General features: G+C 47.0%; 1 protein-coding gene across 4 annotated transcripts in view; it reads left to right on the forward strand.

The window, feature by feature from the left end:
- Window positions 1-1994, forward strand: part of lnx1 (ligand of numb-protein X 1) — a 31298-nt gene extending 29304 nt beyond the window's left edge. For all 4 annotated transcript variants that reach the window (XM_035647955.2, XM_035647956.2, XM_035647957.2 and 1 more), the window contains 2 exons: window positions 605-763; window positions 944-1994. In XM_035647955.2, coding sequence (XP_035503848.2) covers window positions 605-763; window positions 944-1079 — 295 coding nt within the window. In that variant the 3' untranslated portion in view covers window positions 1080-1994. The remainder of the gene's footprint in view (window positions 1-604; window positions 764-943) is intronic.
- Window positions 1995-18006: the final 16012 nt, after the last annotated feature.

The raw sequence follows: 18006 nt of genomic DNA on the forward strand, positions 1-18006 counted from the left end.
TCCCCTTCATCCACGTTCAGTTTATACTTTTTCTTCCATTTCTTCTGCGGTATGATTTACACCCCCGCACTCGTCCCTCTGACCTCTGCCAGCCGGTGCCCACTAAAAAAATTTGACAGGGCCAGCTGGGAGTGAATACTGATTATATTCCTCTCTGCTATTATTTCAGCCAAACTTTCTCTCAGAACTTTCGCTCAGCTTGTAGCATGTGAATTTATCTCAGCCACAATTAAAAGTGAAATAAAAAATGTGCTTCTCCTCGAAACAGTGGATTGATTAGGAGTCAAAACTAAGTGCTAAGCCGCCACGGGAATGTGGTCCAGACCAGTGGCGCAACTAAAAGGATTTGAATTAAATTTTCATTCAGCCCTGAGCTCTTTGTGTAAGACTGATGTAGAAGTCCCGGCAGTCTCATTGGATCACATCTTCTGGGAGGCAGAGGCACACCTCCATTCAAAGAGCCGCTGGGCCTTTGTCTTCCGAGCAAAGTCGGTTTCAGCCGCTGAGCCGCAGCACACGTGCTCAGTATGGATATACAGTATGTGTAATTTCGCGATGAAGTTGAGAGATTAGTGTTTTTTAAGCTCCCTCTTGGCTCGTGCAGGCATCTCTACTGCTGCAAAGACATCGTCCTGCGGCGGAGCACGTCGGGCAGCCTGGGCTTCAGCATCGTGGGAGGTCAGGAGGAGGTCAACTGCAATCAATCCTTTTTTATCCGCTCCATCGTGGAGGGGACGCCGGCCTATAATGATGGCAGAATAAGGTAGGAAGCCCATATCACGTCTTATTTGCCATGAGCATTTAGACCAGCTACAACAACAAACGGAATTGCAAAAGGATGGTTTTTAGTTTACATCCATCAAAGGATTTTTCTTGGTGTCTTGTAAATTGACATAATCCAAAGCCAAGCATGCTTCTCCAATGGCCGCGTGTCTCTGTGCAGGTGCGGGGACATCTTGCTGGAGGTGAATGGGAAGAGCACGTGGGGGATGACCCACACGGCGTTGGTGCGCCTTCTGAAGGAGCTGCGGGGGAGGATCACCCTGACCATCGTCTCCTGGCCAGGCAGCCTGCTGTAGCAGCGCTCCGGGCACATTCGGCGCTGCTCCAGCGGCACTGACCAAGGGACTGTGGAAGGCAGACCACCTTAAGCTTGCTGTGCGGGAGAAGCTCAGAGTAGTGCTGCAGCTCTACGGATATTTCGCTTCTGATGGACAGCCGGGACTTTGCCAGGAGTTGGGAGAGGGGAACAAAGGAAAAGACTGGATAGTTACCAGAGGTTGACTGACCCCTCCGAGAACGCGGAACTGGGAGAAACCCGGCCCGAGCCGCCTCTGACTAGGACGTTGGGAGTTATCGGTTTTTTCGGGGACATGGACATTCTCTGGCACAGCATCCAGTGAGTGGGCTGGGTGGATCGACAGGAGACACAACACGTTGCCAATTCCAGTAATTATATATTAGGGTATGCGTTAAGTTGGACTCACATTTCTTTACTGTAAATGTTGGGTGTCTAAAAAAAAAAGTACCGATCCAAGCACTTGTAATATGTTTCATTGTTTGTTTGTTTGTTTGTTTGTTTGTGGTATGGCCTTTAAGTATAGGCTGCATTCTGTTTGTACTGACAGTGGTTGTCATTTTCATCTGTTGACCTGAGGACACGTTGCCAAGTAGTAGTCTGTGTTGAGTTTTTTCTTTTTTTTTCAAAAGCTATGGCTAGCTTATCAAAACCACTGGCAAAGAAAATATGTTTAAAAAAAAATAAATAAATAAAGGATCAATGTGTTCATAACATGTTAAAAAAATAATAATTGACATTGTGGAGGCCTTACTCATTTTCTTACTTTTAAGAAGAAAAAAAAGCTGACATGGTTTCTGTGCATCAGTGGATGGTCCGGGGCCCGTCTGCTGCGGTTCTGTCTGTCACGCTTCGGCCTGTGTAATATATCTGATGGTATATTTGGTTAAATGATCAATAAAGTCATTGAAAAAGAGAGGCTGCGTGAGAAAATCTGTTTCGAGCACAGTTTGCTGCAGATCACAAAGCTTCGGTTGTTCAGCCAAACCCCCCAAACAACATTTAAAGCTAATACAGCACATGTTTATTGTAAACACTATAAGTTTCTTCAGTTTCTCTGGTAAATGAAATGATGTAATTCAGTTGAGGACAATATTATTTTCATACAACAACATATACATTGTCGCAGGGCAGTTTCTCTCGTCAAATAGATTGAGAGTCTGGACTGAAGGTCAGACTTTCATTTCCCTTGAGTTGACCTCCTTGTCCTTCCTATTTCTTTTGGCCTTTTTGTGTTTGTGTCTGCTCTCACTTTTCCTCTCCTCCCCGTCGACCCCCCTACGTCCGCCGCTGCCACTGCTGCAGTTGAGGACCCAGATGGCAAACGATCACAAAGATAACCCTGCTCGTCTTTCTCTCTTTTTGTCATGTATGTATTATAATTTTTTTTTTTTTTGAAATCTCTGACCTTTTACGCCTCCTCGCTCCGTGTTGTTCCCCGTCTTTCCTACTGAGTCTTTCAAAACCGCGGCGTTTGTGCCCATGCTCCACAGTGTCCCTGTGCCTCACCCGCTCCTCTCCGCTGAAAAATACCAGACACACACATGCAGTGTATTTCTTACATTTGCTATTGATAAAACTGGAGGCTTTTCAATGGGAAATAATACAAAAGGAAAAATAGCTTGTGGCCCACAGGAATGAGACTGCTGGCGGATTTTTGCCCCCCCCCCCCTCTCCCTTCTCCACTGGGAGAGAGATAAGTCAGAACTCAGGGGACTGAAACCTTAACCACAGTCCATGCCATTTGCTTGTCGCAGCCTTAGTAGCCTTCCCCCTGGCTGTGACTTTGAGCAACAAAGAGCCCACCACTGGTGTCGCAGCATGCCCCTTATACATTAATGCCAAAAGAATTATACACTGCCGCCCTGTGAGACCAGACTGACCTGTCACTACCTCATGCCTAGCCCCCCCCCCCCCCCCCCCCCCCTTCTATTGACCTCTAAATTCACCCGCATCAAAACATATTCATGCAAAGTGGGAAGCTGAGAGTGGAGAGGATATATATTTCACTGGCAGCTCCAAGAATCTAACGACGGTTGGAATGAGCACCTTCAAAGCAAATGCTGTACGTCACAGTGGCTCCCGTCCCCGAGTGTCGCAGGGTCCTGGGGTGCCAAAAGAAGACAAGTTGAGGCTGTGTGGGGAAATCATGGCCGAACATTTTGGCAGGAGCGGCAGAGACAAAGCCGTCAGGCGACTTCGCCTTATTTCTTTCCGGAGCTCAGACTCCAGGCTGCGGATTTCATCCCTTAGCTGTGCGTTTTGCCGACTCCTTCACAGACGGCCGTGATGATAGCTGCTTTGCAGTCCAAGTGTCTCTCACAAAACAGCACAGTTGCTGCAAGCAGCCGAGTGCCCCTCACCTCCCCCCTCCCCCTTTCCAGAACCCCGTGCCTTCAGGTAACACAGCAACAGGAAACGCCCTCTCTGGAGCATTCTGGGAGCGCGTAGAAACACGGAGTAACAGAATTAGTGCGAAGTTGTGTGTTCCTTCTGTGGGCGTGAGTTATTATAGTATATTATTATATTATCATATTGACTTTTATACTCTATTTATTTTACCCGGTGGCTTCCTTTTCCATGTGCAGCCGTCCCCTATTGGTATCAGTTTCCAAATACCATATATTCAACCTCATCACACTGAAGGCGTTGGCGTCATTCCTTTGACTCCTCTTGTGTAAAAAGTCCATAGGAAAAGTGCAGATCCTTCGCCGCTGCTGCAAAATCTCAGCTCACACATGGCTGGAGTAATTATTACCATTCACTCGCTCGACACGGAGAGGAGAGAGAGAGGGAGAGAGAGAGAGAGAGAGAGAGAGCCTTTAGGGGCAGAGCTGCTGCAAGTACAAAGCTAAATAAATTCAATATTTGGAGACAGCTCTTCTGTTAGCGCCAGGAATTAGGACCCAGGGCCCACATTTGTTCTTGCTCAGAGCTTTAACACGGAAACAGCCACCTCACATAACGCCAAGGAGACAGCCAGGCAGTTCCCAAGGAGGCCCTTTTAGTAAGAGTATATAATAGCATAGACGCCTCGGGTTTAACGTTCCCATTTTATAATCTCATTCATCAGTAGTGGCCTGAGCGGCGTCACAGATTTCATTGGAAGCACGGGCCTGTTGTCCACTCTCCACATGCCCGCCGTCATTTCACTCTTATGATTCACAGAGTCTCACTACGGATATGAATTTATATAACTCACACAATTAAAATGAAAGTAATACCCACATAAATAAACACCAGCTGTGGGCGGAGGAACAGAATGTGATGTCTAATGACTCATGGAGTCAAAGATTGTTGTTATTTCAGCTAAATTATGGTGATGTCTCCGGTCGCCAAAAGAAATGTAACGGCGTGGCTGCACTCTGGGGTCAGAAATACGCCAGCTTTTTTATATTTAATATGACATTCTCCTTGTTTTTTTTAACACAATGTTGGATTTGGCCAAATGGAGGGATCTTTATCAAATTACATTGACAGAACTATGATTGTGTAAAGACACGGGCGCCAATCGGTTTACTTCACACAGAACAAAGATACTCAGAAGACATTAATTGTAAATGAAGATTGAACAAAATTGGGGGGGGGGGGGGGGCTCTTGTCAAATCTACAAAAGTAAGAAACAAACGTGTTTTGTACAAGATCACCGGTGGGCACGGCAACCCATACGAAGGAAGCAAGGCTGTGAGTGGCAGGGAAGCCACGCAGAGGAATGTATGGCAGCCGCTGTATGCATGTCAAGTTATGACAGGACGTGATTCTGTATGTTTTTAAAGAGTAAAGACACAAAGTACTGTTGAATGCAGGGACAAGGAAAGCACCGTTGGAAAGAATATTAAAGCTGGCTCCGGGAAGAACGTATTTTCACGCATGAAGTTGAGGCAGAAAGACAAAAAGTATGTCACACTCGGCACAAAAAAAGAGGGGGGGAATAAAAACAGATGTAGGTGGAAGAATGCACCCGCCCCGGGACGGACCCCGAAGCCAGGATAAAAGCGGCGTCAGGCACAAAGGCAGCTGAGGGGAAATCAAGTAAACGGCAGGTTTTCCTGTATCCCCACATCTGCCAATGGTGGAAGGCAAGTGGCCATTTGGATCAAGCTGATGCCTCCTAAATCTAAAACCAAACCTAGAAGGCAGACAGGGTTGTTCCTCAAAATCACACGGCTGCCGTCAAAGTTGCATTGAGGATTTCTATTCTCGGAACAACGCGCGAAAACCTGCTAAACTTAAAAAGGAAATCGCTCAAATGTGCATTGATGCAAATTGAATGAGGCCGCTATTATTGACTGGTGCAAATGTGTTTCGATGCTGTGAAATGCCATTGCCACGCATTTGCTGTTCTGAATGAGCAATGCCCTAAGTTATTGTATTGTAGCTTGCTTTTTTTTTTTCATTTATCACTTTCTCTTCCATATTCGGAGTCAGTCAAAACCATTTGTTATAACACTGAAACAATTTTTCTATTGAGGCTTTTGGTGCGAGTTTAAGCTGCATGACAGTTATCATTTTAATTTCCCCGCACCATCCGGGAACTTCTCTGAACGCCATGGCCTGTGTGTGCAGGCCTCTGTGCCGTAAGGGTATTTGAATTAGATTTACGTCTCTCTGAACGCGTGTGAGCCGAGGCCACGCGGGAGAAAAGTAGATGCCGTGCGTTTGCCATTGTTTTCCGCAAAGCGTGCTCATCTTCGCAAATGACAGAGACAAATCAGAGGGGAGGCGTTCATAATCAAAGATGAGATTTACAGTTTGGGAGCAAGTGTTGACCAAATGGCACGTCGGGCCGCTCTGCCTGCGCCCATTTGGAGAAGAGACGCGCAGAGACACACAGTATATCACTCGCTCTGGATGAATGCACGGCAGGATATGGTGAGCGCTGAGCTTGTGGAATCTATTAGTCCTGGTGTTAAATCTGAGGCACGCAGTCGCGACCGCAGCTGATAACCAGTAGCTGATGCCCAGAGGGCTTCCCTGCCGCAGCCTGCACTGCGCGTGACCTTTCTTTCCACAGAGTGCACGTGTGTGACTCAGCAGCGGGACATGTGGGCTACCAGGCGCCCAACGTGCAGTCCCACTCACAGTAGCCGCGCACGCGACGACTTCATCGATGACCAGTGAGCGTGGCTATATGGAAGGCTCCATCTGTTTCTTTCCCCTCTCACACACACACACACACACCACCCACACACACTTGCAATGAATTCCTCCGGTTCCGGGCTAAAAATACTCTCCAGCGCAGTCATTAATCAATGTAACAGAAAAAAAGTATTATAACATGCACATGTAAGAGCGTGTGTGTGTGTGACATAAGAACAAATCTATGTTGAGATTCCTCCTGTGCATTCCCTATATGTGTGTGTGTGTGTGTGTGTGTGTGTGTGTGTGTGTCACACACATGTGAGGCCCGTGCTTCCTGGTTCCTGCAGTTGGCCTACAGCTCCCCAGCTGTCCCCATGTCCCACTTCTCTCATGTGACCCACAACAGTGCTCTGAGCGCCGTACACAGTGCAAACCTGAGTCCAGGCGCCTGATGCACACAAAACGCCGAGGCGAGAGCTCGCCGCCTTAAGTCGGAGAAGTGCTGAGGGGCGGCACAGTGCAGTAAGAGATATTTCAGTTTGTCATTTTGGCTATTTTGCACTTATTTCCATGCGAGTTAATTAAAAGTGATAGCTATAGCTGACACAGGGATTCATTGTTATCAAAGGCACTACAGCTTTTGCAGACGCAGGTTGAGAAGTTCTACTGGCTGTAAATTCAAATTTCAGTTGTACCGCACGTACTTGAAACTCGAAACTATCCAGGGGCAATGGGGAGTGACACTGGACGAATCTGAGGGTGGACCCTCGGTCAACGCCAGTGGCAGGAGTATCCCTGATACCTACCGTGTGTGTACATGTGCTCCGTCACAGGGAAATGTGTCGCACTCACCCTGTCACACTGTACGAGCCTCAGGTCAGCTGAGGAGTAGCCGTGTACAGTACGTGAGGAGGAGGAGGAGGAGGAGGAGGAGGAGGAAAGATGTGACTGTGTGTATTATAAGCGGCAGCTGTCTGAGTTAATAATTAAACAGACAACTGGCTACTGGTCAACAGTGAGTGTGCATGGGGGAGGATTTGGCTTGTGCATGCCCGTGAGTGTCAGTGTTTGACTACACATGCTCTGGCCGTCAGACTGTAGGGCAGTAGGGCACCGAGTGAAGCGCGGAGTGGCTCTTATCGCCGGTGAGCCACCGGCAGGAAAAGGCCCCAAGCTCCGTGCAGAGGAGCGAACACTCAATTATTTTCCTGGCGGTGTAGTTGGCGAACACAATGGGTTATTTTCCCTCATCTGGACCGCACCCTGCACCACTGCAACTGAAATAGCTCTGCGTATGCTGGCAGTAATTCCTCCTGGCCTTGCGTCAGTCTTTATTTCCGTCACAATAGTCCGGAGCTGTTTTTGCGGGAGTTTGCGTTTTCTTCACAAAATCTTTTACATTTTCTCACAACAGGCAGAGCAGTTTATCTTATGCCACAGTCAGACTCTGAGCACATGGCTACCTAGACAGCAAATGAATGCACATTTGTTGGGCACTTGATTTTACAGCCCCACAAAACTAACACTTAGATGGAGACTATACGTTTTGAGGCTTCTCCGAGGAACTATACGGTCGGTGCGATGAAACTGATAAACGATCCACTTCATTTTTTCCCCCGCTACATGTTTCTTCAGGGTTCTGTTTCTCTGCCATTTGAGGCGGTCCGTATTTCACGGGATCCTTCAGGAACTGCCTTCGCATACATGCTGAAATATGACCCTGCACTGGTGCCAACGCATACCCTGCACGCATCTCTCTCTCTCACCTGACCAACATCCTTCTCCTATGTACTTTTTTTTTATGCATTTGTATGCGTAAGAGAGGGAGAGAGGGAGAGAGAGAGAGAGAGAGAGAGAGAGAGAGAGAGAGAGAGAGAGGCAGGCAGGCTGTGAATGCACACACATTGAAAGAGTCAGAACAGACCAGATATCTGGACCAGAATCAATACACTATATGTGGCCTAATCCAGAAGGCCACAGCTGCCTGGCAGACATTTGCGTATCCACCGCAGAGAGTGGAGTGTGAAGGCAGAGGGTGCGGCGTCTCGTGCTTGATCAGCATGATATAGAAAAAGGGAAAGAGACTTGAGAATTACATGTATATTAAAAATAAACTGAACCTATATAGGGACTGGTTATGAGCATTCATAACCCACCTGGGGGACAGCTGGTGAGGCCGAGCGTGGAGAAGCGGTCGCCGGGGGCCAAAGGTTCCTCTGGCTTGAATCCCTGGACTGGCGGGAGGGAACTGGCAAGGAAGAAGAATGGGTGGGGGAGTGAATGGACAGTGCTTCCCCCTCCCCTCCCTCAACATCGCAGGCCCGCTGCTCCAGGTGTGTGTGCTCACAGCTCCCACTGCGCTCAAAGTGTTCACTCAGTGTTCCGTGCAGATATCAAATTTCTTGTGTGTGTGTGTGTGTGTGTCTGTGTGTGTGCGTGCAACATACTTGGACAATGAAGGATCTCTCCTCTTCTTCGTCTTCTCCTTCTTCTCGTGTGAAGAGGAGCAGCTCTCACTTTCTCTCTCTCTCTCTCTCTCTCTCTTCTCTGCCTCTTCTAGCTGAGCTCTCTGGATCTGGATCTGTTTTCGTCGCGCTTGTCCTGTCACGCGTGGCGTTCCCGCCGGCCTTGGCAGTGTCAATCACTCCAGAGCTGGAGGCCATATTCCCTGGGATTGAAGAAGAGTCATGACGAACACATGACAGGAGAGGACCACAAGCAGCAACGGCTGGAAGTGTGTTCGTTGGACTCACTTGATGTCGAAACGAATTTCGTCCGTCAAGTCGCTGCGTTCAGCCTGGCACCTGCCGCCAATTTATGCCATTGTTTTTCTTTCAAAAACATGCCCATGTGTGATTAATGAAATTTCTAAGGGCTTCAACAAAGAAAGAACATACACAGGGTAGACACTGAAATGTCCAATTGAATTTGAAAGAAATACTGCATGACTGGAGGAATCAATCAATATTCAGGAGCAACACGTATTCTTGTTAAAAAAAAAAAAAGAGTTTTCGTGAAACATTATGAGTTCTGAAGTTTGTCATTGAAAAGAATTTGACATTTTTCCCTGATGAAAATGGATAAAGTAAAGGTTGGTGATCATGAATCTCTTTAGAAAGTCTTCTGAAGAAAAAAAGTATGGTGTCAACTCCCACACATACACATATACAAGGTAACTTCAAATGTATACTGTAAATGCCTTCCTCAATTTTGAGTTAATATGATGGGACATCAAAAGGTTTCATATTAATATGCTTTGAAGATTTTTAACACCACATAGTAGTCTTAATAAGAGGTTAAACTACATATTGATATAATGATTAATGACATTAGGACAACTGTGTGTGTGTGTGTGTGTGTGTGTTTGTGTGTGTGTGTGTGTGTGTGTGTGTGTGTGCGTGTGTGTGTTCAAATACATTTGATATTATGTATCAACTCTCCTGCATGTGAACTATCCTTCCTTCCAGACTGTATTGCCAATTTTCATTCAACTTTAAAAGCCGTTCATTTCTAAGCGACTGGGGCGAGCAGACGAATTTACAGATGAATCAATGAATAAAAAACGGTGGACTGATCTGCAACATGATCAAAACACTATTTCAAAATGCACAGCTGCTTTTTCCCCCGAGTGTTTGAAGTGACTGGCTCATTGTCAAGGTGCAGTGAGGAGCGGATGGAGGGCACATTACCGACACTCTCTGGATCTGCTGCCCGTCCACGTGGCCTGCGCCCACACCCGCTTCCAGTTGAAAACTTCCAAGTGGGCTGAAGGTGCACTCCGTGTGTGTGTGTGTGTGTGTGCGTGAAGCTCATCCAATGGACCTGCTTCCCACCATATGTGAGTCCAAACACAGCATGCAATAAATCCTGTAGTAAGTGGGTCTATCACTCCCTGCATTACGTCACCACTGGCCTGGCCAGCTTTTCTCTCTCTTATTCCCCTTTTTGTGCGATAGAGACACGGAGCTGCGGAGAGGCTTGTTTGTGAATGGAGACTAGCTGGTTGAATGGAGGAGCGAGGCGGGGCGAGGGAGCAACAGAGGGATAATAACTGTAACTGTTCATCAAAGTATGCACTACTCAGTGCTCACAGGCTGCGGCGTCTGTGCTGCACCATAGGAGAATGCATGCAAAAGCACAGATCTGTGATAATGAAATTACGGGTAGGTGACAAGCATTATCCTGATCCATATTGATCATATTGAACCAGCTTAAAAATTACTCAAATATTTCCCTACAAAAAACAATAAAACATTTAAAAGTAAGCAACCAAATCAATCGGAATCACATGCTGGAGGGAGGATTATTATTACAATCAGCTCAAGCTGAATTTTAATAAGCCCCAGAGCTGTTGTTGTTTCTAACTTTGTGTTTGATATTTGACTGCTAAGTCATTTTTGCATTGGACCACAGACTTATTTCATTGAGGAATAATGAATACAATAGGAGCCTTTCACTTTTATTGTCTTATTATTTTGGACTCTTTGCAGATACAGGCTGTGCAACCAGGCGTCCTCTCTCCCTCATTGTGTCAATTTAACTCAACTCAACTAATCTGAGCAGACTGCTCCATGTCTAAATATAGATTTTTACACTGAATCCTGTCCAAAAAAACAGTACATGACTGCCAGTGATTATCATTCAATACTCCCTGTGTCTATGCACCAAAGCAAAATACACATTTTGGGGGGTTTAGTTTGAACAGCATGCAAACATCTCATGTTTGACTGGTTCATTGGTGGGTTCATTCCATAGGGATGATGTTAAAGACTGAAACCAGCAGCATTCATTCAATTCCTCTGATTGGTACATTAACAACTATTGCACTACATACTAAATATGATCGTTGGGGGTCCTACGAGACGTTGGCCCTCCACACAGCATGGGAAGCCAGGGCCCAGATAATGCCAGAAATACCCGGAGGTAAATGCTGAGCATCAACAGTAAGGCAGGGGCAATCTGTGCAGACCCTGCACTGTGTGTGTTAGAGCAGTTAAAAAAGGAAATGATTTATAAAGCGGATGGGAGATGGCTGGCAGAGTTCATCGGAACAGTAAGTCCCCGAAGGACGGGAGAGGATTTGGCAGATGGACTGAGACGTGAGAACAACCATCTTTTGGGACAGCGCACAGTGGAGTGGATTCAGTCACACGTAGACAGAAAAATTAGGAGTCAGGAAAAGAGGATTCCGAAAAGAGAAGAAGAAAAAAAGATGAAGGGGCAGGAAGCTGGAGAGACAAACAGAGAGATGGATTGAGACGGGCTGGATACAGACAGCATCCAGGGGAAACACGCTGCAAAGCAAACAAAAGAGTGGAGCGACAACATTCAGGGCTGTGCAAGAAAGTGCAGGAGAGCTCGGGGTACAGCGTGTCCCACTTGTGATCTAAGTGTTGTAAATTAGAGCTGAAATGTGGGAGTGTGCAGGTTGTGACATGGATCAGAGCAGGGGAGTGGGAGATGACTTGGATACTGATAAACAGGAGGCTGGAGGCACAAACAAGGTTGCTGTCCGGCTTTACCTTATTTGGGCATTGCGAGATCAGCAACAGAGCACAGTGTGCGGCGATAGAGCCCGATCCAGCTCAGATTGGTTCAAGCAGAGAAGGTCCAAAAACTTAAATATGGGTTGTCCTTTGATGTCAAATGAGAGTCACCAAGTCTCCCTCGGAGATAAGGCAACAGAACTAATGCTGATTGCTGTTAATGATCTCTGACAGATGTTTTTTTCTTTTCCTACAACATTTTTTGCTGAAATTATTTCTTCCTTGTGTCTTCACCTGAAACAAGCCTCCCTAAAAAAAGACAAGTATCCTTTTTTTTTTTTTTTACACTCTCTCCATCCCTTTTGTCTGTGGTACCACATGCAAAATGACCTCACCATCGGCTCCCCTGTCCAAAGAGGCAACGGGGTAGAGAGGAGGGCATCCTCCTTGGCAACGGATCCTTGACAGTGACCAGTTTTACACGATTTCATATGCCAATATCTTGGGAACAAAAATGGCCAAATTCCCCTCTTCTCTTTTGTGTTTTATCGAAACGTTCAAATATGCACTGTATAAACACCCTCATCTGTGAGGCTTGTTACTGGATGGACTAACTGCTGTGTCAGAGGGCTGCATACTCCGCTCAGACTTGGCAGAGTAAAGCTCAGTTGTCTGTGACGGACATGGTCTGAGCACTGCAACAAAAATACAATGAAGCAATGAAAGCCTCATTGCAATATAATATTTTCCTTTATTCTCCTCCTCCCTTTGTTTTCTCCACAGTTTGAGCATCGAGAAATAATTTAGAACACATGTTGCATATCATTGCAAATCAAATCAAATGTTCTCGTACACTATCAATACGGTTTCAATCATTTGCCTCTTTATTAACTGCGTGTCGACCTAAAACTTTCCAAACTGCACGCATAAAGAATGATAGCCATGAGAGATAAACGTAGTTACCATGACACATAGGGGGAAAAAAGCCAATATGGAGCGTAGGATGAAAACTCAATGTGTCGGCATTAATGGAACAAAGAAGAGGAACACAAGCCAAATATTCAAAAACATCACCCATTACAAACAACTTCGCATTAAAATTGATGGTTCTGTCCCTTTTAATGTAGAGAGATTAGATGAGCCTCAAAATGTCAGAGCAACAAGATGTAGCGAGTCGTACTCGTCTTTTCCTCCATATCAATGAAAGCGAATGAGTCAAGCGCTTGGATGCACAGCTAATGGTCCCACTTGTTATAATGTTCACATTTTACGTGACCGAGCAACACAATCAGCTCTAAATCACACAAGCTGCACTAACCACGCACACACACACACACACACACACACACACACACACACACACACACATCCTTTTGAGGAGTCGAGGCACAAACACACGTTCACATCTGGATACCATCCCCTTTCTTTTTCTTCCCACAAAGACCCCTAACAGGAGAGCGGGCTCGGAGCAGTTTTCACCGACACAAAGAACACAAAGAACGGTTGAAACTGGAGGAAGAATAATAAGAGCTGCTGGAAGTTTCAAGCTTCAATATGAAAAAAAACAACCAAAAGACGGAGCAGCGGGCTCCCCTGCTTTGTAAGTGAAATCTAGAACATCTTCCTGCCCCTTTCGAACACAAGTCCCACAGAGTTGAGAGGGCCTGAACTGCTGACTGCGGAGGGCTGACCCGGCGAGGCCTTTGATACCTCAGACACCTGGACCCCCAGGGGAGGACACGTGCACACGCATGCACAAATAAACCTCCGACAGTTTGAGAGGGGGACAGCCTGAAGTCGAGGGGGGCCTTCGGGGCAAGTCCTCTTGCGGAGAAAACAGACCGAAAGACAGTGGTGCGATTCATCAGGAAAGACGAGGATTCACGAGAGCGAACGGGTCCAGTCGCTACATGCAGACCGCAAAGAGAGCGCAGGCTCAAATGTTGGAAATACCGCTCGCACAATGAACACCAGCGCGCACGTCCTCGCCGATAGCGTGGGCGAGTAATTGTTTCTACCTGTGGGGAGCTCAAGTGAGTGTTTGATGGGGGCTCGGAGCTCCACGCTTGGCGGCGTATGAGAGAGCTTAACGGCCGAGAGCTAATGGCCGCCGATTGTGCTTGCGTGGCTCTCTCTCCCGTGCAAACATTTCACAGGGCTGCTGCGGGAGGCTGGAGGGGGTTTAGATGGAGTTGATCAAAGTTCACGTGGAGCCACATGCTGCCCTGCTGCACCGCGGTAGACGGCCGAGTGTTCCTCGCTCGAAGGTGCCGTCACGAGCTGCCCCCCGGAAAGAATAAGCTGTCTTTCCCAACTCTAAATTGCCGAATCAATACAGGGTGTCGACTTTTCTTTTTTCTTTTTTTTACGTTTTTGACGATGTTTCCAGGAAATGGTGATAGATTCTGGAGATTATATTAGTGTGTTTTTTAGTGTTTTTTTTGAATTTGAATTGTACGAGCTGTTGTCGTCCCGTCGACGGCACTGATCGGAGGACATCTGCTCGCCGCATGGTTACTTGGGAAAGAGCTGCACAGCTGCACATCTGTGATCCTCAGTGAATGTACCAGGGCCAAATGAGAGGACGCTCGTGTACGAGCTGTGTCGCTACACCGACTGTGCTGACCTACTAACCAGCTGCAGGAGGCATCGGCCGCGGCGCAGCGGCGGCAGACAGACAGCGTCACCTTGGCTGATAGACGACACAAGCGCGACCCTGCAATGATACAGTTCCACTCCAGAATCCTGCACTTATCAAACACACTAAGCATCTAACGTGACCCCCCACTGGAAAAACAAACACAAAATAAAAGCAGCTCCATCCTTCCCCCTGCTCCGTTCCCTGAGGTCAGTCTGTTCAGCAGATTTTTATTGTGCTGCAATCTGCTGGCCCAGCACTTTCTCTCTTTTTTTTCAAGCAGGGGCTATTTTTAACATGTTACACATTTGCATCACAAAAGGAGGCAGGCCCTATAACTTAAAGAAGGGGGGGAGTGGCCTGGACAAGAGCTACACAAATACACTTCAAAGCTGGCGTCGACTGCTCAAAGCTGTAGTCAGCATGGCGTTTGATATTTTTGGTTGTATATGGCGGATCTGGCCCGACTTCTCTGGGCAGTATGCGGCTCACAGGGGGAGTTGCGAGGGGGTAAGAAGGGGGCCCGGGCCTGCGTTTCTATTTTAGAACCTTTGAAGATGAAGATATGACATGTGCCGAGCGGAGTGCTTGAGCCAGGGAGCCTTCCTGGATTTCGGTCTGATTCACTACAAAGATCAACAGGATGCACTGATGGACCAGCACCTGGATGGCAATGCAGGCAGGAAGACACATGTCCATACACTGTCTTTAAACCCATGCACACACACACACACACACACACACACACACACACACACACACACACACACACACACACACACACACACAGACGCACACGCTCGCCAATGTTCACCTCTGTCCTTCAACTCCACAGGATTATTTATTACAGCACGTGCTGCAGCTTCTCCGAACACACATGATCAGATTGCCATTAGTCATTTTTGCAGCTGCATGATGCGTGAGGTGACCCACGGAGGCGGGTGGGGGGGTCTCCTGGGGCTCTGTCCACCTGAACCCTCTGTATTCTACTTAAATCTACCCCCCCCCAGCTCCTTGCAAGGCAAGGCATCTATTCACAATCATAGCATCAGATGAGAAGGAAGATGGCAACATGCAAGGATACAGTATCTGCCTGTTAATTCTAGGGATATTGCGAACGAGCGTGAACACAGGCATGGAAAATGTGAAGGTTTTCGTTTTTTCCCCACTGGTGTGGTGACTTACACGTTGGGGAGTTACATGCAAAGAGAAGATTTCAATTGGGCAGAGGGTGCGGATGATAATAAATAATTCCATCCTCCTCGGGGGGACGTCTCAGTAACCACCTGAAGAGTAAACATAGGCACTAATAGCTTCGGTAAGTGTCCCGGGCCTTGTTTAGACCTGGTATTAACATCCGTCCTGAGAGATCCGATCCCAAGTGGTCAGCGGCGCGTACGTCAGTTCACACCTGGCATTAGAATGCGTCATGAATGTGTCTCCTGTGACCGACTATAACCAGATCTCACTTCCCCGCTCAATATGCAATAAGCAATGTTGTCTTGAGCCGGTCTGACTTCGGGGCTGCTGTCAACATGTTTGTGCGTCGGTGAGTGTGTTTCAGTGTGTGTCAGTATGAGAGGGGAGAGGGGGGGGTGAGCGAATCAGGGCGCTGCATTTAAATGGCCTCAAACAGATTCTGGAAAATCATTATGTGGCAGTTATTGTGAAACTGTTGCAGCTCAGAGGAAGTCAGCTGGGCAGGCGGTCCTTCACATGTGCCCCAGACCACCTCCGAATGTGGTCCGGGTAATCGGATCTCAAGTGCATCTTCCAGTGCGTTCACACGTGAAGCTGAGAGGAAGTTCAGACTGTCCTCTCGTGCATGCCCCCTAAGTCAAATTCACACACTTCACGCTATCGCTGAGCTCCACCTGCTCAGCCTCCCTCTTCATCCAATCACAATCCGTCACGCTCGCCCTGAGCCAATCACCTGTTAGCTGTCAAGCTTTAAAATGCCCGCTCCCTCCTTTCATTCAGTCAATTCAGCAGCTGCATCCACTGAGTGACCCGCCTCCACCCCAGCACCATCTCAACTCTGGATAAACTGTGATCTCCGGTATGTTATCTAACCAGGAATCCTTTTCGTGGTGTCCCACTTTGAGCCCTCATCACGAACACCAGTGTTTGGGCTCCAGGTGAAGTCTCTTGCATATCCAAAGCAACCAAATCTTAAGACCACCTCCATGGTGTCCTACTTCCCGCTGGGGTCTACGACCATAACTCTTCTTTACAATAAATCTAACTTCCTCAAACCTATTTCTTTCTCTTTAAGTCTCTGCTGATTAAACTGTACTTAGAACTGTCCATGTGATCGGATCACTCAGGACGTATGTCAGTGCCAGGTCTGAACGGGGTGTGTGTCTCTTGCTCAAACGCACACACACACACACACACACACACACTACCTGAGTATTGTTTCTTTCACCACTGACACACCGGTGCCTTTCCTTTCCGCTGATGGATCCAAGTTGTCCTGGTGGCTCTTGACTCTCTATTGATCAGGTATTATATGATAAATAGTCGACAAATGTATCACATATGTACATTCAAAATGTGGGAACAGTACAAAAAATTTTAAGATACTATCTTAAAGCTAAGTACTTCTACATGTGGTTTGGATGTGAACTCATTGCAATTTTTTTTTTTTTAAACAGGACATTAGTTTGTCCTAATCTCTCTCCCCATGTCCCCACTACAAACCCTACAGGTCCATTAACGCATTAAACCTCCTCATGTGGGTCATCTCGCCTTCTTCACAAAAAAGGCCTTTACAGTCCTAAGCAACACCCCCCACACCCCCCACTGCACCCAAACACACACACACACACACACACACACACACACACACACACACAGATGGAACACTAACCTCTTTCTGTCACTAGGATTTAATCAACAGTCGAGAAAGGCATACAGGAAAAAGGTAAGAACAACAACATCTAAAGGCAACTCAACGGGGGGAGGGCTTGGAGCTTCTTAATGTCTCTTTTGTTCACTTCAGCTTTTGAAATACAAACCAAGAACAACTTACAACTCGTGTTTAGCACAGTGGATTTGTAGAAAATGAACACAGACCTTCTCCTGCGTGAGGACACAAAACGAATTTAAAACTGGGATGAAATAGTTTGGGCTAAATCTCCCTTGTAATCTCCTGAAGGACAGCAACAGTCTATTGGATGGTAGGCAACACCGGTGGAGAACATCGCAACAGATCGATAAATACAAGAGCTTCCTAAACCAGGCATCACAATTTCAGACTCTCTGAGAATAAAATGTCTAATGAAGCCTCATTCTACACACCCTGTACTGGATAATAGACGTGTTGGTGTGTTGGTGTGTAATTTGCCTCATGCTGTGAATTCCTGGTTCCACTCTGATCCAGCTCTGTCACATACAGTAGAGAAATGCCACATACAGTAGCGCCCAGATCCACACGACCTCCCCTGAAGGTCAAACTTGCCGATGGAGAGAATCATCATCAAGGGCGGAATGTTTAATTAATCGTCCAGTTCTGCCAGTCGGCTTCCGCTGACGTCCAGAAGACATCCTCATCAACCATTCAACTGGATGGGAGAGAAGTGGGGCGAAGATGCAGTTTTGCACAGGCAAAAGCATTCAGGGCCGCGTACAGCACCTGGTCTATAAATAGAAGCAAAAGGCATGCTGGGATTCGATGCTATTTACTAACGTGTCAAGTATCTGCTGCTCGTGAGTGTATT

This window comes from Scophthalmus maximus, chromosome 13 (genome assembly GCF_022379125.1).
Source record: "Scophthalmus maximus strain ysfricsl-2021 chromosome 13, ASM2237912v1, whole genome shotgun sequence".
Classification (NCBI taxonomy): domain Eukaryota; kingdom Metazoa; phylum Chordata; class Actinopteri; order Pleuronectiformes; family Scophthalmidae; genus Scophthalmus; species Scophthalmus maximus.